Source organism: Myotis yumanensis, unplaced genomic scaffold (assembly GCF_028538775.1).
Source record: "Myotis yumanensis isolate MYYU_CA2020_CCGP unplaced genomic scaffold, mMyoYum1.0.hap1 SCAF_6, whole genome shotgun sequence".
In the NCBI taxonomy this organism is placed as follows: domain Eukaryota; kingdom Metazoa; phylum Chordata; class Mammalia; order Chiroptera; family Vespertilionidae; genus Myotis; species Myotis yumanensis.
Window position 1 is genome coordinate 52,474,778 of NW_027223757.1, and position 24,971 is coordinate 52,499,748.

Genomic DNA, 24,971 nt, shown 5'->3' on the forward strand with positions numbered 1-24,971 from the left:
GATGAAGTCCTACTTGGTGGATCCCTTGCATCTGAGTCCATTGGTCCTTCTGTGCATTCAACTTAATACATTGAATTGTGGAGCTTGATTTTTGTGTGTGTCTTTCACTAATATATATATATATATATTTTTTTTTTTTAAATAAATCTTTATTGTTCAGATTATTACAGATGTTCCTCTTTTTTACCCCCATAGCTCCCCTCTACCTGGTTCCCACCCCACCCCATGCCTTTACCCCCCGCCACTGTCCTCATCCATAGGTGTAAGATTTTTGTCCAATCTCTTCCCGCACCCTTCACACCCCCTTCCCTCTGAGAATTGTCAGTCCACTCCCTTTCTATGCCCCTGCTTCTATTATATTCACCAGTTTATTCTGTTCGTCAGATTTTTTTATTGACTTAAAATTTTAGATTCACTTGTTGATAGATATGTATTTGTTGTTCCTTTGTTGTTCATAATTTTTATCTTTACCTTTTTCTTCTTCTTCCTCTTCTTAAAGAATACCCTTCAGCATTTCATATAATCCTGGTTTGGTGGTGATGAACTCCTTTAGCTTTTTCTTGTCTTTGAAGCTCTTTATCTGACCTTCAATTCTGAATGATAGCTTTGCTGGATAAAGTAATCTTGGTTGTAGGTTCTTGCTATTCATCACTTTGAATATTTCTTGCCACTCCCTTCTGGCCTGCATGGTTTCTGTTGAGAAATCAGCTGACAGTTGTATGGGTACTCCTTGTAGGTAACTAACTGTTTTTCTCTTGCTGCTTTTAATATTCTCTTTGTCTTTTACCCTTGGCATTTTAATTATGATGTGTCTTGGTGTGGTCCTCTTTGGATTCCTCTTATTTGGGGTTCTCTTTGCTTTTGGACTTGTAAGTATTTCTTTCACCAGTTAGGGGAAGTTTTCTGTCATTATTTCTTCTAATAGGCTTTCAATATCTTGCTCTCTCTCTTCTTCTGGCACTCCCATAATTTGGATGTTGGTACATTTGAAGTTTTCCCTGAGCATTTGAAGTTTTCCCTGAGGCTCCTTACACTATCTTCATATTTTTCGATTCTTTTTTCTTTTTGTTTTTCCAGATGGATGTTTTTTGCTTCTTTGTATTTCAAATCTTTGACTTGATTCTTGGGATCCTCTAGTCTGCTGTTGGATCTTTGTATATTATTCTTTATTTCAGTCAGTGTATGCTTAATTTCCGACTGGTCCTTTTCCATTTTTTTTTTGGCATTCTCATTAAGATCCTTGAAGGTCTCACTAAGTTCCTCGGAGGTTTGTAGAAGATTCTTGAGTAACCTCGTAACTGTGGTTTTGAACTCCAAATCCAGTCATCTGCTTTCCTCCATTTCTTTCATTTGTGACATGTTTCTTCGTCTCCGCATCTTGGCCGCTTTCCTGTGTTGACAGAGTGGCTTTGTGTGGTAGGTGTCCCACTGGGCCCAGTGGCTCAGCCTCCCAGTCATCTGAGGTGGACACTCTTGGTGCACTCCTCCGTGGGCTGGGTGCACAGTCATGTTGTAGTTAAGCCTTGAATGCTGTTGGTATCCCTGGGAGGAAATGACCTCCAGCCCAATTGGCTGTGAGGACCCGCTGTGTCTACAGTGGAAGAACTGCTGTGTTGGAGACACCCTTATGGGGCAGGATTTGCTTCAGTGGGGCTTTGGTGCTCACTGAGTCTGCCTCTTGAGTGTGTCACTTATGGATGTGAGGAGTTGAAATCTGGTATCTGACCACTGGGTACACTGGCTTCTGGATCTCCAAGAGGTGAAAATTCAACCACTGTGTGAGTCCGCCCAGCAGGAGCTACCACGAGATCTGCAGATTTCTCCTTTTTGTTTGGGGTTTGGAAATTTTGGAGCTCTCTGACCTAGCTGCAGTTCGTTAGGTTAGGCTCCAAAAGGACAGGTGATTCATTTGCGCCCCTGTGCACAGCTTGGGTGGTGCAGGGTCTCAGAGAATCACCGGGCGGAGCAAACAGTGATGGCTGTGGTCACCCGTCTCCATGACTCCGCGCATCTCTGCATCTCAGTGTCTCCGATCAGTGTCTCTGCGTCCCTGAGTCCTGTGCCCCCATAGTAACAATGATACCTGCGAACAGTTCTGCAAGAAAGCCACCCTCGCTTTCCGACCCGATGCCAGACAGTCTAGTTTCTCCCCGTAGGAGTCTGGGTCCCTAGAGACTCACCGGAAACGAGGTCAGTGCAGTTGGGAGCTTGTATCTTTCTTCCCATGTACCCAGGAGCAGTCCGGTCCGCGCGCCTCCGTACCTCTGCTCTTGGCGCCTCCGCACCTCTACCCAGCCTCAATGCGCTTTTTTCTTTCCTTCTAGTTGTAGAACTTCCACTCAGCCAGCTTTCCCGTGGTTCTGGATGATTGCCGTTTTGTCTTTTCATTGTAGTTTTAATGTGGTTGTGGGGAGTGGCACGTACAGATATATACCCTATGCCGCCATCTTGGTTGTTCAGAAGATAATATTTTTGAGGATAGAGTTTATTATTCCAACATAAAACATAGTACATATGGCCTCAAAGGCCTTTTTTGCTTTGGAGAGGGTGTGAATGCTTTAGATAATATAGTGTTTGTCATGATTTGGAAAAGGATTGCCATCAAAGTCTCTCTAAATTAGAAAAATGTGATGTCAGTTAGGAATTGACCTAGTTTGCAACCCCATATTTCATAGAACTGACTTTTGAGAAACAGTTTTTACCCATTCCCTAATTGAACAAGGACTGTTCCATTTAATTAAAATTTTATCTAAGTTTCGTGATCTTGGGATCTTTTGTTTACCAATATAAGTTTTGAATTTTTTCTGGGGAGGGTGCACAGTAAGCTTAACAAGAGAAGGTAAGTTAGTATTATTTAAATAAGGCCACTGTCATTTTCTTCTTCATTAATGCCTATATTCCTCTAATAAATTTAGGAAGAGAATGGTGGATTCCATATAGTTATTTTTTTTAATGTGAGGGAAGCTATAAAGCATATTTATCCTAAAAGTATATTATTTATATAATAAAGAGGTAATATGCAAATTGACCCTCACACCCTCACAAGATTGCTGCCTACGACCAGGCCGGCAGGGGGATTAGTGAGGGATGACCAAATGACTGAACAGCAGGCTGTGTGGGGCAACCAGGCCGGCAGGGGAGTTAGTGAGGGACGACCAAATGACTGAGCAGCATGCTGTTTGAGGTGACCAGGCTGGCAGGGGGGGCAGTGAGGGGTGACCAGGCTGGCAGAGGGGGGCAGTGAGGGGCAACCATGCTGGCAGGGGGGGGCAGTTGGAGGTGACCAGGTCAGCAGGGGGGTGCAGTTAAGGGTGACCAGGCCAGCAGAGGGGGGCAGTTAAGGGAGACCAGGCCTGCGGGGGGGGGGGGGGCAGTAAGGTGACCAGGCTGGCAGGAGGGGCAGTTAAGGGTGACCAGGCCGGCAGAGGGGGCTGTTGGGGGCGACCAGGCTGGCAGCGGGGGCAGTAAGGGGCGACCATGCTGGTGGGGGGGGGGGGGGCAGTTAAGGGCGACCAGGCTGGCAGGCAGAGTGGTTAGGGGTGATCAGGCAGGCAGGCAGGTGAGCATTTTAGGAGCCAGCGGTCCCGGATTGTGAGAAGGGAAGTCCCGGATTGGAGAGGGTGCAGGCTGGGCTGAGGGAACCCCCTGCCCCTGTGCATGAATTTCATGCACCGGGCCTCTAGTTATAATTTAAAATGCTATATGGTGATGCTTCATGGCATTTGAATGTAAATACTGTTATTTGTGGTTCCAGTGTTGAGTCATAATGTATCTAAAGGAATTCTCTAAAAAGCAGCACTTGAGATTGCACTTAACGTGCAAGCCTCAACTCTCAGAGTTTAAAGTCTGTAGTAGTCACAAGATGACTGCTGTACGTAGTTCATGTGGGTCTGTAATAGAATTTGCCAGTTTGTCTTAGTTTCTTGTAGTTTACTCAAATATGCTGCCTCCTTAAGGCTTTGAACTTTTGAGGGCAGGGATGGTCTCTGGTTCCTGACCCAGAGTCTGGCATAGACTATAAATCAATGGCATACAATAAATGATTCAGTTTCCATAGAGGGAGAAGGTGAGGGAGAGCCAAGTTGAATGAGGTTTGACCTAATTTTCCTTCTTTGTTGTTGCTTTCCTCCCTCTTTTTAAAAAATTTATTGATTGATTTGAGAGAGAGAGAGACAAAGGGGTGGTGGGGGAGAGAGAGAAACATCGATTTGTTGTTCCACTTATTTATACATTCATTGGTTGATTCTTGTAGGTACATTGACACACAACTTTGGTGTGTCAGGATGACGCTCCAACCAACTGAGCCACATGGGCCAGGACTGTTGACTTTTAATTGTTAGTTGAGCAAGGCATGTATCAAAGATAAATATAATCAGTCACTTTTAAATTTGAAGTAGTTAAAAATAGCTATAGTATTATGAGTTATACATAAATGTGCTTGGAACAGATATCAAAATAAAGGATAGAATGAATTGTCATAGTTCAAATTCTTTCACATGAACTATTCAGCTAGGTAAAAAGTTATTTTAAGGAGTTGACAAACTACAACCAGTCAGCAGTTACTCTGAACAAAAGAATATAATGATTCAATTAAGGCAGGAACAATCTGTTGGGCTAACTCAAAATAGGCTGATTCATATCTATATATACAAAAGGGTAATATGCAAAGTGTCCCCGCAGGAGTTAGACCGGGAGTTCTATCGCTTGCTATGACGTGCGCTGACGACCAGGGGGCGGCGTGGAACAAAGGAAGGCCCTGGCTGGCAGCCGGCAGCCAGGGAAGGGAGGCCCTGGCCGGCAGCTGGCAGCTAGGGAAGGGATGCCCTGGCTGGCAGCCGGAAGGAAGGCCCCGGTCGGCAGCTGGAAGGCCCTGATCAGCCCTGATCACCAGCCAGGCCTAGGGACCCTACCTGTGCAGGAATTTCGTGCATTGGGCCTCTAGTTTAGAAATAAAGTCATGAAAATGATATTAAATAAAGAATTAATTACTTTAAAAAATAAAGATAGCTAGTACATGCCTAGCAATGAATGAATAATAATTCAATTGCTACACAAGCCATATTTTAAGAAAAGGGATGCATATATAGTATTTACTAGAGGAGTATTCAAGTTAAAATTGATAGCAAAGAGAAGACCAATTTAATGTGTATTCTATCAGTGAGACACTTAGGCAGTTCTCTGTATTTTTGCTTAGTTCATGTGTCAATCAGCATTGTGGAGCTTTCTATGAAGCTGAAATTCAGATTTGCAGTATTTCTTTTCAACATAGAATATAATACTCTCAGTCATTCTGGGTCTGTGATTGTATAAAACAACATTTTTTCTTTTTGATTGATCATAGCTATTATTGAAATAGCTGGTAACATGTGACATGGTGGTATAATTTAGACGAAAAAAAATTGAATTGTGAATTACATTCGCTCAGTTTAAATTTCTGTTTCTATTCTCCAAGGCATCTTTTGTACTTCTTTTTCTGCAGAAACAGCTTCTTAATGTTCCTACATTTTCCCAGGGGAAAAGAAGACTTCACAGTCAAATTCTTGTTCGAAGTATACACGGAACTTGTACAACAAAAATAGAGGGGAAAATAAGATTCAGAATCTCCCAATACAGGGAATGAAAATTTTATTCCATTTAACCTTTTAACAAGTGTGCTTTACACATACATCGTGAGGTCAGTAGCAAGGTGATTAAAATTTATGGATATGCTGATGATTTGGGGGATTCCAGATATTTAGATTTGAGGCTAACCCCCACATAAATAGTTCTCCCCTTTCTTCTTTTGTAGGTAAAAGTAAGCCATATAATAATTCTTGAGATCATTAGATAACAAATAAGGCAGAGAATTATATGTGTTTAATGATTTCCCTATTAAAACCCACTTTCCAACCTATTCAGCTCCGTTTTTACACAGGCAGTTCTTCAAATAATGAATCAGATATCCATTCGGAATGGTCAGGCTGGATCAATTTATAATTATTCATTGACTGTATGGCCTATGAACAGCTGTAGAATTTCTTTTTCTAATAGAATTAACAGAATTTGGAAAATGAAATTTGTACATTTTTTATAGCTTTATTGAGGAGTAATTTCTTGAATTTAATATAAATGGAAGTAGTAATTTTTATAATTTTATATAAATGGAAGCATACAATATGTCTTCCTCTTGCCCCCAGCACTTCTTTCCATATTAAATTTATACGTGTATCAGTAGTTCATTTCTTTGTATTGATGAGTAGTATTTTATTGTATACCTAGATCACAACTTACTTATCCATTCACCTGTTGATGGACATTTGGGATGTTTCCAGTTTGGGGCTATTAGGAATAAAGCATCTGTGAAAGTGGGTATAAGTGTTATTGTGGACATATTCTTTCATTTCTTTAGGGTAGGGGTTGGCAATTTTTTTCTTTAGAGGACCAGGTGGTTAATATTTTAAACTCTATGTGCCTGGATTCTCCCTTGCATTGTGATTTAAAAAGCCAGGTAGTAAGTAAGCTGGGGCAGTGGTAGGAATCACTTCATTGCTTCTCTTCTCTCAGGTACAACTGACCTGTGCTGCCTCGTGTCCAATTTCTGAAAACCATTATACCACCCTGTGTATTTAGTTGTTTAGCCAGTGTAGGGTCTAGTGTAGTCCTTGTTACTCTGTCTTGCCTGGGAGTGGAAAATTTGTCTATACAGTTTTAATGTAATTATTATTTTTTCAATTTTAATGCCTTTGTATTTAAAACCATTAAGCCTAGATATGTGAGTATTGTGTTTTTATATTATATTTATGCCATAGGATTATATTTATGCCATAGAATATATAGTTCCTATACAAAGAAGGGGATGAGTGACTTTTGGATTCTCTAGTAGCTTATCTCCTAAAATACTCATCTATTTATACAGGAATATTAAAATGTTAATGTAGCAATTAATATTATACACCTAAGTTAGGAGACAGTCTCACTCTCTTACTAATTGCTTATGTTGTTTTTTTCTTAGTGCTTTTTATATTAAGACCTTTTATATTATGAAATTTAATAGACATATAGAAAAGTGCACAAAACACAAATGTACAGCTTAATGAAATTTCATGTAAGCAACACCCATGTATTCAGGACAAGGAAGAAATAGCATCTTAGATACCTCCAGCATGCCTCTTTCTGATTCACAAACTTCTTCCTCCCACCAGAGATAACCACTATCCAGACTTTTGTGGTTTGCTTCCTTGCTTTCCTTTATACTTTTATTACTTAGATTTGCATTTCCAAACAGTAGGATTTGGTTTTGCCTGTTTTACCTTACTTCTTTTGTGAATTTGAAATTCATCCATGACATGGAATTCATTTAATTGCTCTCTCTCTCTCTCTCTCTCTCTCTATATATATATACATACTAGAGGCCCGGTGCACAAAAAGTTGTGCACTTGGGGGGGGGGGTCCCTCAGCCCGGCCTGTGCCCTCTCTCAGTCTGGGACCTTCGGGGGATGACCACCTGCTGGCTGAGGCCTGCTCCCCAGGGGATTGGGCCTAAGGTGGCAATCAGACATCCCTCTGGCAGCCTGGCAGCCCTCCGGGGATGTCCACTTGCCAGCGGGGAGCAGACCTAAGCTGCAGTCGGACATCCTTAGCGCTGCTGTACTGGCAGCCATCAGCCTGGCTTGTGGCTGAGCAGAGCTCCCTCATGTGGGAGCACACTGACCACCAGAGGGCAGCTTCTGCATTGAGCGTCTGCCCCCTGGTGGTCAGTGTGTGTCATAGTGACCAGTCATTCCCAGTCTTTCTGCTGTTAGGGTCAGTTTGCATATTACCCTTTTACTATATAGGATAGAGGCCTGGTGCACGGGTGGGGGCCAGCTGGTTTGCCCTGAATGGTGTCCCAGATCAGGGTTGGGGTCCCGCTTGGGTGCCTGGCCAGCCTGGGTGAGGGGCTGATGGCTGTTTGCAGGCTGCTTGCACCCCCTTTAGGGTGGGGGTCCCCACTGGGGTGCCTGGCCAGCCTGGATGAGGGGCTGAGGGCTGTTTTCAGGCGGGCCAAGTCTGCAACTAAAACTCCCAGTCTCTCCTTTTTTTCTTTTTCTTTTTTATTCTGGGATTTGTTTACCTTCTGTAATTGAAACTTTGTTGCAGCTCCAGCTCTAAGGCCGGCTGGCTGAAAGCAGGCTTCTGGGTTTGTTTAGCTTCTATAATTGCAACATTGTTGCTTAGACTGGAGCTCAGAGCCCGGCAGCAGCAGGCGGGGAACCTTGGCTTCCTCCATCACTGGAGCAAGCAAGCCTCCTGTTCGCTTCAGCTGCCTGGCTGCCGGCCGCCATCTTGGTTGGCAGTTAATTTGCATATCACCCTGATTAGCCCATGGGAAGGGTAGCGAAGTTACGGTTAATTACCATGTTTGTCTATTATTAGATAGGACAGACACACACACACACACACACACACACACACACACACAAAACATAATGGTTTTTTTGGATGGATTGTAGTACTAGGGTGGTCAGTTATAATAGCCAAACATTTTTTGTGTGTTTTAGACCATGCACACACACTCTGTTGGGTACATACCTGAAATTGGAATTGCCAGGTCCTTAGGTTATGTGTGTGTTCAATTTAGGAGATAATGCACATGTTATAAATTTATTTTACTTGGTGGCTTCTTACAGTATCTGAATAATGTTTTTTGAAAATTAGTATTTTTTTCCCTCAGTTTTATTAAGATATAATCTATATATATAAAACCCTAAGCTACTGGTCAACCATTCGAACGGTCGATGGTTGACCTGTTGCTATGATGCGCACTGACCACCAGGGGGCAGATGCGCAATGACCCCTGGTGGTTAGTGTGCTCCCACAGCGGGACCAATGGGCACCAGACGCTGGGCTCACGGCTGACGAGCGCAGCTGTGCAAGCCTCTCCCGCCTCTGCGGCAGCGCTATTGAACGGCAGCAGCGGCAGGTGCAGTGGGGCCAGGATGAGCGGGAGTGGTGCCCGGCCCCGGCTCGGGTTCCTCCCTGGCTGCCTGCTGCTTCATGCACTACTACATCCCTCGGGTAGTTCTACATCCCCCGAGGGGTCCCGGATTGCAAGAGGGCGCAGGCCTGGCTGAGGGACCCCACCGGTGCACGAATCCATGCACTGGGCCTCTAGATGAAATATAATATTGTATTAGTTTAAGGTGTCTAAACATAATGATTTATGAAATGATTACCACAGTAAGTTTAGTTAACAATTCATCACCTCATGTAGTTACAAAATTTTTTCTTGTGATGAGAACTTTTAGATATACAATGCAGTATTAGTAACTCTTGTCACCATGCTGTACATTTAATTTATCTTATATCTGGAAATTTGTAACTTTGGCTACTTTCACCCCCTCACCTCCACCAACCTTTGGAAACATCCATCTGGTCCCTGTTTCTATAAGTTCGTTTTTTATATTACACATACAAATGAGGTCATACAGTATTTACCTTAGTATGTCTTACTTTATTTAGCATAATGCTCTCAAGTTCCATCCATGTTGTTGCAAAATATATAATTTCCTCCTTTTTTATGGTTATCATAAAGAATGCTGCAATGAATATGGGGGTGTTGGTATCTTTTCCAGGTAGTGATTTCATTTCCTTTGGATTTATGTCCAGAAGTGGAATTGCTGGGTCAAATGGTAGCTCTGTTTTTAATAATGGGTGCACTAATTTACATCCACACCAACAGTGCATAAGGGTTCCATTTTTTCCACATTCTTGCAAACACTTACCTTTGTCTTTTAACAGTTGTGAAGTGGTGATATTTCATTGTGATTTTGATTTGCATTTCCCTGATGGTTAGTGATGTGAGCACCTTTTTATGTACCAGTAGGCTAGTTGTATACTTTTTTAGTTCCTCTATTCATTTTTTAATCTGTTCATTTATTTATTTATTATTATTTTTTTTTGCTATGTAACTTCTTTATATATTTTAGTTATTAACCCCTTATCAGATATATGATTTGCAAATATTTTCTCCCATTCAGTAGTTCCCTTTTCATTTTGTTGAAGATTTCCTTTGTTGTGCAGAAGATTTTTAGTTTGATGTAGTCCCACTTGTTTTTGTTTGTTTATTTGCTTGCCTGCTTTTGCTGCCTTTGCTTTTGGTGTCTACCCCACAGAGCAAGACTTACTTCAGCTGAGCTCTGGTGCCTGCTGACTTCACCTCTTGAGTAGTTGCTGTGGAGGTGATTGGGTGGTGTTTTGACGTTGTCTGAAGCTGGCTCTGGTACCCCCTGAGAGGTGCAGGTCAAGGTTATCTGCCACTTGTGTTTTGTCTAGGGCCACTGGCTTGAGCTACAAAGTGATCTGCAGATGACTGCTATTTGTGCTGGGCTTAGAAGAGGCCAAGCTACGAACCATGGCCAGCTGCTGCTAGTGCTGGGCCTGGAGCCACTTAGTAAGAGGTACAGGGCACACTGAGACCATATGCTCCAGATGCTGCTGTTTGAGAGATTTTAGGAAAATCTGAAAAGCCACTAGAAACAGCTTGGGTGGGCTTGAAAGTTTGGTGGGGCAGGATCGCAGGGAATCACCAGGGTGGAGTAGACAGTGTGAATCAGGTTGATGGAGAGTCAGATATGGTGCCTGCCTGTAGGCTCTGTGGGAGGAGGGCTCATCAAAGGAACAAATGGCCTTTGCCAGCACTTTTGTCTGGGAGAAAGCTGCCCCTGAGTTCTTGCCATCATGCCAGACACTTCAGTTCCTCCCTGTATATCCCTGGTGCGTTTTGAGCTGCTGTCCCAGCACTGGAGCTCAGAGGGAGTGTGTCTGAGTAAGTGTCTGCCTTTTAAGAGGAACTGCTTGGGACTCCAGCAGCCCTCTGTCTCACTCAGCCTCCATTCCTGCTGGTTTTTACAGCCTAAGTTATGGGAACTTCTCCTAGCACTGGAACCCTGGGCTTGGGGGCCTGATGTGGGACTGGGTTCCCTCTCTCCTCAGGGAGGACTTTGCAGCCAAGATTATCTGCCATATATGGGTGTGTGGGTGTGGGACCAGCCTGTTCCTCATCTCCACCCCTCCTACCGGTCTCCATGTGGCTTCTTTTTTAATTCCCTAGTTGTACAACTTCCATTCAGCCAGATTTCAGGTGGTTCAGAATGATGATTGATCTATAGTTTAGTTGTAATTATGATGTGGTTGTGGGAGGAGGCAGTACCTTGCTTATCTATGCCACCATCTTGGCTGGAAGTGCTTCCTTCTAGGAGTTTTATGGTTTCAGGTCTTACATTCAAGTCTTTAATCCATGTTGAGTTGATTTTTGTGTGTGATGTAAGATAGGGTATTCTCTGAATATTGGTAGCTCAGCATTTCTTTTTATATACCTTTGCAAAAATGATTCAGCTTTCTATTATTTATCATTCTCCAGTCTTATTTATTTCACTCCATACATATTTCACCTAACCAAACATCATTTCCAGGTAGTTTCTATTGGCACACAGATTATTTAACCATGTTATTGGTGATGGTGGTAGTTTGTTGTTGTTTCTTTTAACAAAAGTTTAGATCATGTGTTATGCTTTCTAGGGTCTAGAAAGCAAAGCAGAATAGAGTAGGCTATGGAAGTTTCTAAGGATACTAATTCACTCATTAGCTTATCCAAGTTTTTCTGAGCCTAAGGCACATGTTGCTTTTATTTACATTGTACTAGAAGTCTCAAAGAATGTAGGTCTTCTCAATAATACGCATTTCTCAAATTCAGAAGGACACTATTGATCCCATATTGAGTGCATGCATTTTGTCTTCCCCCACCCCACCCTCCTTACAGGTAGATATATTAGATGTAGTCTGCTCTTTGGACAACTTGCATTTTGGCTAAAAGGTGTGATTTATGTAAGTCAGTATTCGAGATACCATATGTTTTTTCAAGGTATTTTGTTGCAGTTCATTTTGAGTTATTTAGCTTATTCTTATTTTTTTAAAGATACCCTTTAACTTTCAGTTTGAAATAGTTCTAGACTCAATTTCCTTTTAAAGCATTATTTCCATATCTGATAGAGCATTAGTTTATGATGAATGAGGCTCTTTTAAATAATGTTTATTTGATTACATGACAAGTTTTAGTTTTCCTTTATATAAGGAGGTTTTCTGGAAATAATTCTGTAACTTTCTTCCCAGTATAGATACTTGTTTATATTTGTACTTGGGAACTTGAAGCAAAATGAACATTAGTCCTGATAGATTCTCTCCACCCCTACCCCCCAACAGTGCCTTTTCATTACTACTTGCCCAAAATAGCTTCTTTGGTAGCCACACTATAGAAACATTTAATTATAAGCAAATATTTTGGGACTTGTTAGCTTTTGTATAAAGGTTATGTTAATGTTCATGTAACTTAAGGGCAAAACAATTACCTGATACTAAGAGAGTCAGGGTTTCCATTTTAACATATTCATATACATACATGCATTTATCAGTGCTGAATTAATGCCTTACTCTGGGCATTTAAAATGTGATTTCTATGTTATACACAAGTACCCTTTCATCATAAAATGGTGCCTATTATTTGATAATAATTATGTATACAATTTGGCAAAATAATTTTTTGAAAGGTAAAAACATTTTAAGAAATCTCCCATCTTAAAAATGTGAATTTGTGTTCCCAAAGTATTTTATGCAAGCAGGCCTTTAAAATTATGATACATGTTAAAACCCACTCAAATGGTGGTGGTAATATAATCTATGGTGAGGAATAATAGATACATGAATGAGAAAGAACAGTATTTAAAAAGTGAAATATATATGTGGTATGTAATTGATATATTTAAGAAATTTATTGTTTAGGAAAGGTAATTAGATAGGCAAGTTAGAAGAAGGGGGGCATACTAGTATTTTGGCACATTTCCTGAAATGCATAGTAATTTAGAGGCATACTGAGTTTTAAATGTCAGCCTACTTTATTCATTTCTTTTTCTAGCATCTACTTGTATGAACAGTGACTATTCTTACTTCTAAGAGGGGTTTATCAAGGTTTTTGTGAATATTTGTTATATAGGAAATAAATTACCACTGTTACATTTAACTAACATTAAATTTATGATACTAGCAATGATTTGTGAGAGATTTAAAGTTTTGTTGGTTGAATTAATTTATCAGTTGATGGCTAAGAAATTCTCCATTTCACAGTTGAGATTTGGGGACATTTTCTATGCTTTCTACTTGCATCCAGTGAACAAAAATGTTTTTTGTCATGTTTATAATCTTCAGCAACATGCTAAAATGAATTACTATAAGTATCATTTATATTCTAAACTTAAGTGGTTTTTTGCTAAATTGGTTTAATTCAGATTGTGCTTATCAGCTTTTAACATTCTTTTAATGGCCGTTAATGCTTTGTAGGCCTTTAAAGAATGTCTGGGAACATAGGTTGTTCCCAGGAGACTGAATATCTACCTTATTTTATAAAGTCTAAGGTGCTTTGCTAGTGTGCTTTCTTAGTCTTAGTTAGTAAACTGAGTCAGTGGGAGGTAATCACACAGCCACTTCACAACATCACCTGGTGACAATGATTATAAGGCACCATTGAGTATCGGGGCATTCTAATTTCAGAGAAGTTTAAATATGAATAAATGCATACCTTGGAATTATTGAAGTAGGGTTTTGAAGTCATTAGCTAACTTTAAAAGGACAGCTATGATAATCATGTGTTCAAATTTTCTATGATTAGATTAATACGGTACACTGAGAATTTTCCATTTGATTGTTTTGAGTTTGCAGTTATTTTTTTTCACTTTAGATACTATTCAATGTTCCATTTTCAGATCGATGTAATAGAATTTACATTCATCTATTAACTTCTGAGAAGATGTATGTTGGCCTAGTTACTTTGGGCAGGGGTATAGGCAAATTTTTTTTTTTTTTGTATTTATGTAGAACAGTGTTAAGTCTGATGTTGTGTCCATTTACTCACAGTGTCCATTAGGAAAAGATTTGTGATAATAGGTGAAATAAACACAGGGATATTTAAGTATGCTCTTTTCCTACCTTGCACCATTCTACAAGCACAATTCTAATGACGGTATATTTTCATTCACAGTGTTTTCATGCAGTTTAGAATGATTGACCGCTTTGCAGTAGGAATAGAAGGGGAGGGATGATGCAGGGAAGGGAACCATTATTTTTTTCCTAAGCTCTATATACTTTGATTTTTATTTTCATGTGCATTTATTATTTTATAAGAAATAAGTGCATCTTATAAAATATGACTTCATATTGCTTATATGGAGATAGGGCATTTGGCATTCTTCATGGTCCATTCCAAACTTTCTTTGGATTTTCATCTCCAACTAAGTTATCCCTTACTCCAGCCATACTTGTCTACTCTTTGTCTTAATTAAAATTGTCTTCTATATTCTCAGAACTTTCCTTAACTTCTCCCTCTGCTTTACCCACCCTTCAAAGCTAAGCCCAAATACCACCTATTTAAACGTTTTCAGCTCCCTCCATAATAAGTTCCTCTTACTTCACTATTTTGTAATGGCAAATACCTGTATAAATAGCACTTATTAGACGCCACCTTTTGTTAGGGTTAATTATTTATGTGTCTGGTTTTCCTGTTAGATTTTGGGACCTAATTATTTAGGATTGTATTATATTATATAGTGCAAAGTACAGACATACAATGAGTGTGTTCTGAGTTGAATTCTTATGTATTTTAAAATATATGTATTACTTTATTTAATGCTTCCCCAGAGACACTATGTAGTAATTTTGCTAGAATTAGTAATATATTAGACTGTTCTACATTTATGCTTTCATTCTCAACATGTATCCACTATTTTCTGAAGTATAAGAATTATTTCTTGCCCTAGCCAGTTTGGCTCAATGGATAAAGTGTTGGCCCACGGACTGAAGGGTTCTGGGTTCGATTCTGGTGAAGGACACATACCTCCGTTATAGGCTTAATCCCTGGCCTCGGTTGGGGCACGTGTGGGAGGCAACCAATTGATGTGTCTCTCTCACATCGATGTTTCTCTCTGTCTCTCTCCTCCCTTTCATACTCTCTAAAAATCAATGAAAAAATATCGTCTGGTGGGGATTAAAAAAAAAAGAAAAGAATTATTTCTTTGCTGGTTATTATCCCATAGTGCAATAATTGTCCAAAAGACAATAATTGCATAGATATTCATTTTTTCACTATCTGTTTTATTTTTAATCTATTATATAACTTTGATGATTATGCAACCTTACATTTAAGAGTATTTTTAAAATAATGCATTTTATTTCTTTGTAGGTTGCTTCCTCAGAATGTTGGACTTCTTTATGTTGGAGGTTATGAAAGACCCTTTGCACAAATCAAGGTATGATTGTTCATTTTCCAGTATAATTTTCCTAGATGTAGTTCACTTATTCAGAACTCACTAAAAATCTGCAAATAACCATCAACATATAAAAAATATGTGTTTGTGAATAGTGACTTATATTTGCTTTTGCATATCTCTGCTGATGAAGTAAATCAGTTTTGTGAAGAATTATTTAAATATTTTTGCCCATAGTAGAGATGTGCCCATCTGCACATCTCTAGTGAAGTGTGTGTTCCAATCTTGCCATTTTAAACTTGCTTTTTTGTTTTCTTACTGTTGAGTTTTGAGCATTATTTGTATTTTGTGGACATAAGTCCTTTATGAGGTATGCAATTTGCATATATTTACTCCCACCAATACAAACATTATCTTAAAGTAGCTTTATAATAAGTCATGCAGTCAGGTAGTGTAAATCCTCCAGCTTTGTTCTTCCTCAAAGTTGTTTTGGCTAACCTATAGGTTCCTTTAATTTTGATGAAAGTACTTCAGTGATTAGTTAAGAAGAGTCAAATTTAGAGCCACTGATTAATCTTTTAGATTACTCCTTTTGCCCTTAAAATTTTGACAGCTTTATTGAGGTAATTAACATACAAAAAAGTGTACATATATAAATTGTACAATTTGATAAATTTTGATATGCTTATATTTCTGAAATCATCACCCCCAAAGTTTCCCTGTGCCCCTTTGAAATCATTCTCCTTCCCCTGCCTTTCCTTTTTCCCTTTCAGTCCTCAGGTGACCACTGACCTGATTGTATCATTATAGATTAATGTACATTGTCTAGAATCTATCTCTATATATAAAAGCCTAAGCAACCGGCTGGTAGCTATGATGTGCACTGACCACCAGGAGGCAGATGCTCAATGCAGGAGCGGAAACCACAGGCATGGAAACATGGAACAGACTGATGAATTTCAGAGGGAAGGGGGAGGGGGAGGGCGGGAAGAGATTAACCAAAGGTCTTATATGTGTACTAGAGGCCCGGTGCACAGGGGTACCTCGCCCTGGCCTGTGGGTATTGGGCCGAAATCCGCTCTCTGACATACCCCAAGGGGTCCCAGATTGCGAGAGGGTGCAAGCCAGGCCAAGGAACTCCACCAGTGCATGAATCTGTGCATCAGGCCTCTAGTCTATACTAATAAAAGGGTAATATGCTAATTAGACTGGACATCTTCCCGATGTCCTTCTGGACAAAGCCATGGTGGTAGGGGCCAGGCAGAGGCAGTTAGGGGCGATCAGGTTGGCAGGGGAGCAGTTAGGGGCATTAGGCTGGCAGGCAGAGGCGGTTAGGGGCGATCAGGCAGGCAGGCAGGCAAGCGGTTAGGAGCCAGCGGTCCCGGATTGCGAGAGAGATGTCCTGGATTGGAGAGGGTGCAGGCTGGGCTGAGGGGACCCGCCCACCCCCATGCATGAATTTCATGCACTGGGCCTCTAGTTTTATATAAGGGAAATCATACAGAATTCTGTGCCCCACCCTTCTTGGCTTTTCTCTCAGCATAATTATTTTGGGATTCATCCATGCTGTTCCACTTATCAATAGTTCAATCCTTTTTATTGCTGAGTAGTATTTTACTATGTGGTTAGTGCACAATCTTTTTGTTCTTTCACCTGTTGATGGACACTTGGGTTGTTTCTACTTTTTGGCTGTTTAAAATAAAACTACTGTGAACATTAGTATACAAGTCTCTGTATGGATATATAGTTTCATTTCTCATTGGTAAATACCTAAGATGGGAATGGCTGTGTTATGACAGTTGTATGTTTAAGAAATTACCAACCTATTTTCCCACCAGCAGGATGTGAGAGTGTTAGTTCCTCCACATCCTCATCAACATTTGGTCAGTCTTTTTAAGTTTAGCCATTCTTGTAGGTATGTGGTGGTATTTGTAGTATTAATTTGCATCTTCTCATGTGCTTCTTTGCCATCTGCACATCTCTAGTGAAGTGTGTGTTCCAATCTCGCCATTTTAAACTTGCTTTTTTGTTTTCTTACTGTTGAGTTTTGAGCATTATTTGTATTTTGTGGACATAAGTCCTTTATGAGGTATGCAATTTGCATATATTTACTCCCACCAATACAAACATTATCTTAAAGTAGCTTTATAATAAGTCATGCAGTCAGGTAGTGTAAATCCTCCAACTTTGTTCTTCCTCAAAGTTGTTTTGGCTAACCTATAGGTTCCTTTAATTTCCATGTGAATTTCAGAATCATCTTATCAATTTTAATAAAAATGCTGGCTAGAATTTTTATTTGGATCATGTTGAATCTATAAATCAGTTTGAGGAGAAATGACATCTTAACAATATATTAAATGTTTTAATCCATGAAGACTATATATTTTTCCATTTATTTAGATCTTTACTGTCTCTCAGCAATATGTGTTGTTTCAGTGTATTGGTCTTGCAAATTTTAAAATAAATTTACCTGTTAATATTAAAAGTACTTCAATTTTAATATTTGCATTGATAGTATATAAATATGATTAAATTTTGTATTTAAATCATATAGTTTTATTACACTCTGTTAGTTCTAGTAGCTTTTTTGTACATTTCATAGGATTTTCTTTTTTTTAACATATATTTTGTACTGATTTCAGAGAGGAAGGGAGAGGGAGAGAGAGATAGAAACATGGATGAGAGGGAATCATTGATTGGCTGCCTCCTGTATGCCCCCTACTGGGGATCGAGCCCGCAACCCAGGCATGTGCGCTTGACCGGAATCGAACCTGGGACCCTTCAGTCCACAGGCTGACACTCTATCCACTGAGCCAAACCAGCTAGGGCCATAGGATTGTCTACATAAGTGATTATGTCATCTAATAAAGATAGTTTTTCTTCTTTTTTTCTGATCTGGATGCCTTTTATTACTTTTCCTTGCATTGTTACACTGGCTAAAACCTACAGTACAGAGTTGAGTAGAAATGATGAGAATAGACATCCTTGTCTTGTTCCTGATCTTGGAAAGCATTTAACAAAAAAATTTTTTTTAGTAGTATTAGTTGAGGGTTGATCATAGATTCCATCTAGGCCTTCTTGCAAGGAAAAATGATACTATGAATGTCCAAGATAGTTATTTAAAAAAAAGGTTTGAGATCATCCTTTTTCTTTGTTGTTATAGCTTTCTGTTAATGTTTTCTGAGTAGCCTATAAAATTTGTATTTTGTTTAACTTTCTGACTTTTCTTCACATTTGATTTTTGGCTCCATGAACTACTTTTCTCCTATGAATTTGAGATGTGTGAGTTTAAATTTCTTTCCACTGCATTTATGACATATATATTTATGGTTTGAAAAAGGAGAATTTTTCAGAATAGACTGAACCTGAATATTCAGGATACTTAATACTGAGGAGCTTTAGCCACATTGTTGACATTTTTAAATGAAAAATCTTAATAAAAAACTTAGCTACCATAGCATTAGCACCTCTAAATATCTCCATTAAATCGAAATAACTCTCAAAAGTCCATCATCAGGATCTTAAGTTGTGGACTTTCTTAAAATTTTGATTCCTTAATGACATGCATTCAGGTATACAGTATTTTTCTTCTATTTCTAATATATCTGGAGCATGAGTGAAGTTGTCAGGAGTCTCTTCATAAAGCTCCTTCACTGTACTCTCACCAAATTCCGTGTGTAGCCAGGATCCTATTACGTTTCAGCAGGAATATTTTTGAAAGCCCAGTTTTTGTTTTTGTTTTTCAGTCCATTGGTTTGGAAAATGCTGTTTTTCCTTATTAGAACTGAAACAACTAAAAAGTGAGAGATATATCTGATATATTTAGGGAAGTGTAGAATTTGTTCATGTGTATGTTTACATGTTTTTCCAAAAACATAGACTAAGTGTGTGTATGAGGATAATTCCTCCATCATTCATCTGATTCATTAACATAACATTTTCTTTATCCAGGCCTTTCCTAACAAGCCTAGTGACAGAGGTCAGTCCTTTGTCAACCCTTTTATTCCTGGATAATCAACTCAGTAGAAAAATGCCCATCATTTTAATTTTAGGCCATCTTTTTCCTTTGATGTTGCTCTGGGAAAGGTTTCTCTCAGACACTGTGAAAGGATTTCTTATCCTTATTAATTATTTAAATTCTTTCATAATTCCTATGGTTCTATGAAAATGCTGTATAGATTCTTATCTAATTAGATACTTATAAGTTAATTGAAGAATAATAAAAAATCATAGTTTAAATGCTTTAAGTTAGGCTAGAAACTTAAGGTCCGTTTCTTCCCTTGCCTTATACCTGACTTCTTTTAGTCATGAAATACCACTATTTGTTAGTGTATTCACTACCGCCCCCCCCCCCCCATTAAACTAAATGTAATGATACTATGTTTTGTGGCAGAGACATCAGATATAACCTTTAATAAATGGAAACTGCTTTTCTTAAGGAATATTGGTTGAAATTTTTTGAATAAATCAAGGTAGGAAATTGTTCACTGAAATATTTAGGAAAAGGAATTCTCATGCATTAACACACAGGACTTAGTATGAGTGGCTTGGTGTTAGAGGCTCTGTTTGTTAAAAAGACATGTTACAATTGTATTTCTAAAAAGGAATCCAGTTTATAAAGATCGGGAAAAGAAAAACAAAAAGGATAACAGATATTTGGACAAATGTTAAATGAGTTTATAAATTTGCTATAGCATGATAGTAGATATTTGTACTATTAGTATATAGCATGAGTCATTATAATCACTCTGCAGACATACATATAAATATCCTTCCATTATTGTCCATCTTTTAGTTTAAGTTTTCTGTCAAAGCCCTAGATAAAGATACAAGCATGTACAAACACAGAACTTCATTATAGCTTCAGACTAGTACATCTTCATGCTAGTTTCAGGTTTCATTACTTTTAGCTAAATGATTCCAACTTACCTTTTATCTCTTAACATCTCCTATAAGTTATCTGGAAGGTTCTTTTTAAAATAAACTCAGTCCTCTTATATATAACTTTCACCCAAAGCAGTAACTTTATTCTCAGATCATTGATCTCTTTGAAAATCCCAGGAATTTACACAGACACGCACTTTTATTTAAAATTTCAGAGAGTTCATGGATCCCACTGAAGGGCATTTAAGGGCCCCAATTTAAGAACCCTAAAAAGTAAATACAATGTTTTCTCAAACTTTACTGTTAACCATAAGGGTATTGAAAACAAATTTAAGTTTTTAGGGCAAATTTGTCATCAGAAAAAACCTGATTTTGAACATGCAGAGTATTCTCTTGTTTTGTCCTAAAATATAATAAACTAAATAAAGCATAGTCATTTTATAATAAGTTGTAATGTAGAGTAAGAAAGGAATTGCCTCACATACCCACAGCTAGTGTTGTGCAATAAATGAAGCAGGTTTCACCCTCATTCAAGACTAACTTCTCTCAACTTTATTGAGATATTGATTCTAACTGTACTGGGCTATATGTGACTTAGGCTTTTCTTAAGATATATGATTTATTATACCTTTATATGCAATCTGAAATTCAAAAGGGAAGCTTTGATTAAAATAACATTTTGTTTAATTCCTATTTCAAGCTGTCAGAAGTTTTTCAGAAGTCCCTAATTTTGGAGAGGGGTTGTTTCTGCCTATCTTTGAATAATACCTTTATCTTAATTGTGTGTGTGTGTGTGTGTGTGTGTGTGTGTGTAATATTATTCATATTATTCATGGTTTATTTTTAAAGACATGTTCAAGTTTAAGCAATAGTTTACATTTTAGATCCACTTTTCTATGTTGTTTTCTAGAACATTTCACAGTCTAGTAAAAATATTAATGTTATTCTCATAGGTTTCTAGTCCTGAAGGCTTCAGTTAGCAGCCAAAATCCATAAAACCAAGAGGGATTGAAGCCTGTCAACATCACTTTTAATCAACTCAGGGGTTGTTATGAACAATCTCAAGGCCACAGGGCTGTCCTCCCCGCAGGGCTTGGTATTAGTTGCCTCTTCCAGTTCTGACAGCCAAAGAAGTGTGTGAGACTGCAAGGCTGAGTCAGACAGTTTCCACTTTGACACTGCAGAACAGCTAAGAAATGTCTTCTGTATTTTAACTATAAATTCTACGCAGCTACCATATGTGAAAGTAAGGAATATAACCATTATTCTGAGGCACTTATTTTTTAATCAACATAGTAGTTTTCCCTTATCCATGGGGGATATGTTTTAAGACCCCTAGTGCAGTGGTCGGCAAACTGCGGCTCGTGAGCCACATGTGGCTCTTTGGCCCCTTGAGTGTGGCTCTTCCACAAAATACCACGTGCGGGCGCGCACGTACAGTGCGATTGAAACTTTGTGGCCCATGCACAGAAGTCGGTATTTTGTGTAAGAGCCACACTCAAGGGGCCAAAGAGCCGCATGTGGCTCTCGAGCCGCAGTTTGCTGAGCCACAGTTTGCCGATCACTGCCCTAGTGGATGTCTGAAAATATGGATAACACCAAACCCTGTATTTACTACTAGAGGCCCGCAGTCCGGGACTCCTTGGGGGATGCTGGACAGCTGGTTTTGGCCTGATCCCACAGGCCAGGCTGAGGGACCCCACTGGTGCACGAATTCGTGCACTGGGCCTCTAGTATACTGTAATAAAAGTTATGTGAATGTGGTCTCTCTCAAAATATCTTAATATTCTGTCCTCACCTTTCTTCTTCTTGGGATGATGTGAGATGAAAATGCCTATGTGAGGGTAACTTGAATATGAGCAGTGATTGTCTGATAACTGAGATGCCTATTAAGTGACTCCTGAGCAGGTAGTGTATACAGAGTGGATATGCTGGACAAAGGATGGATATCGTGTCCTGGGCGGGACAGAGTGGGAAGCTGCAAGATTTCATCATGGTACTCAGAACAGCTTACAATTTAAAATTTAAGAGTTGCTTTTTTCTGGAATTTTCTGTTTAATATTTTTTGACTGGAGTTGACTGAGGGTAACGAACCATGGAAAAACAAAACTGTACATAAGAGAGACTACTGTGCGGTTGAGTTATTCTCTGCCCCAGAGCCTGGTTCTGTCTGCTGAGAGCCTGGGTGCCATTAGTCTCAGTGTCATACAGTAAGCTTCCTGAGCTTGAATTTTTAAAAATCTCTTTACAGCCAAGGAAATATGATTGATATTTGTATTCATATACATATGTAATAGATGTAAAGAAATCATGATCTCTTCTTTATTTTTAATTTCATATTGGAAAACTCATCAAATCACCCCTCAGACTTTTTTCAATTAAAAAGGAGTTAGAATATTTTTCCTTTAAGGTATATTGAACTTAGATGGTTATTTATTACTTAAAAATATTATTGAGATAACTAATGACTTATTCAGGTTGTTTTTTTTTAATCCTCTCCCGAGGTTATGTTTTTATTGATTTTTTTTTAGAGAGAGAGGAAAGGGGGCGGGGAGAGAGAGAGAGAGAGAGAGAGAGAGAGAGAGAGATCGAGATCACTTGCCTCCCCTATGCACCCTGACTGGGATTGAACCTGCAACCTCTGGTATACAGGATGACGCTCCAACCAACTGAGCCACCCTGCCAGGGCTTATTCAATTTTAATTTTTGGGTAAATTAAATTCAAAGATAAACTATTTATTTGAGTTCCATCTATTATGAAATACTGAAAAAAAGGGAAAACTGGTTTGTTTTGTTTACTATCTTTTAGAAAATATGTGGCTTGTTAGGTCAACACTTTTTTACTGAAATAAATTATATAACATTCATATTTTAAATCTCTAAAATATCTAAAATATTTCATCAGATAAAGATGCAGTTCCCTAGAACTTGGTATTCTAGTTTAGTGGCTTACAAACTTTTGACCATGACCTGTAGGACTGTAAGAAATGTTTTTCTGTTGCAATCCAGTACATATACAGTATATTTACACAAACAAAATGTAAAACCAAAGTTTTAGAATAAATGTGATGCGATAGCTGTCTTTTCTATTCTATTCTGTTTACTTGTCAGTTAGAGTTTGGTTTTTAAATGCTAGTCTCATCCCACTGGATTAACTTCTGTCTTGGAAAATGGGTCACGACTCAGGAGTTTGGCAGCCACTGCTGCCGGGTAAGACTTGTCCTGCCATATGCTCTGGCAGGAGAATGCCATATTCACACAGCCCAGATGATAGTGGAAGCTTTCCTGCTCCTGAGCCGATGAGAGCCCTGGAAGTGGCTTTGGAGGGGAAGAAAATGATGAAATGTCATAGTTCCTGGGAAGAGGGAGGAGGAAAGTACAGGAAAATATAAATGAGAAACAAATTAAGATATTTTATAAAGCCAAAAAAATCTGTTTTCTGTTTCAAAAAAATCCTAATTTTTAAGAACAGAAGGGAGCCTTCCACGCCTACTCTGTCTTCCAAATGATTCTGTGTATTTTGAGGCTAGAGAAATAAAGGTAAGATCGCCTCCCTTAAATGAAAAAAAAAAAAAAAAAAAAAGAAAGAAATGGAGATGAGTGAGAAATTGAGAGAAAGCAATAGAATCAGATCTTGATTTGTGTGACATATTCTATGGCTAAGTTTTCTGTAATACTATAAAGTAAGAGGCCGATTTTCAGTGCCTCATATCGCAGTGATAAGGGCGGGTGTGGTTATCCCTTTGTTGAACAGATTCATAAAGCAAAAGAAATTAAACAACAACAACAGAACAAGCCCTAGTGGAAGCCTGCTTCTATGCAATAGCTATTAAGTTTCTGATACCCTTTTATCCTGCACACTTGCTGACAGAGTGCTTCAAGGTCTGCTGGGCTCTTAGGTGAGCCCATATTGTAACTTGAATGCACTGTTTACAAGTCATATAGTGATTGCAGACTAGGGTTCCAAAAGTATTCTGGAGTAGTGGTTCTGCCATTTTTACCAAGGTGCTTTTGGCATTATTAATGTCAAAACTGAGTAACACTTGAAGCCTGTAGTCACATGTTTCAGTTTCATTATTTGTATCTTCACTTCCTTAGGAAACTTATCTACAAGATTATAAGCTTCCTAGAGGCTGAGCTGTGTCTTATGCACTTCCTGTGCATTTAGCGTATTGCCTGAGAGATAAAAGCACTAAACATTTAACATTATTATTGAAGAATGCCTAGAAAAGCAAGTGGTATTTTTAAATTGAGCTATAATTGACATATAACATTATTTTAATTGCAAGTGTACAACATGATTCGATATCTATATACATTATGAAATGATCTTCACAATAAGTCTAGTTAACATTGTCACATTACATAGTTACAAAATTTTTTTTTTCTTGTGATGGGAACTTTTAAGGTGTACTCTCAGCAATATTCAAATATGTAAATACAGTATTATTAAGTGTAGTCACCATACTGTACATTGCATCTCCATGACTTTTTGTTTAATTGATTTTTAGACAGAGAGAGACAGAGAGACAGAGAGACGTCGATTTGTTGTTCTACTTATTTATGCATTCTGACGGGATGGAACCTGCAACCTTGGCATATCTGAACTATGCTTTAACCAACTGAGCTACCCAACCAGGGCATGACTTGTGTTTTTTTTAAATAATTGGAAGTTTGTACCTTGTGACCCTCCCACACACACTCCCATTTTACCACTCCCCACCCCATCTCTGGCAACTGCCAATCTGTTCTTTTGTATCTCTGAGTTTGTTGGGTTTTTTAAGTCATTAAGTATTTACCATAAAGTTCATCAAAGTA

The 24,971-nt window shown here is 38.8% G+C and overlaps 1 protein-coding gene across 1 annotated transcript in view; it reads left to right on the plus strand.

The window, feature by feature from the left end:
• The window catches only part of RNGTT (RNA guanylyltransferase and 5'-phosphatase), a 201,488-nt gene that overhangs the window by 142,482 nt on the left and 34,035 nt on the right, over positions 1-24,971 (plus strand). The window contains exon 14 of the mRNA XM_070418106.1: positions 15,245-15,311. Coding sequence (XP_070274207.1) covers positions 15,245-15,311 — 67 coding nt within the window. The remainder of the gene's footprint in view (positions 1-15,244; positions 15,312-24,971) is intronic.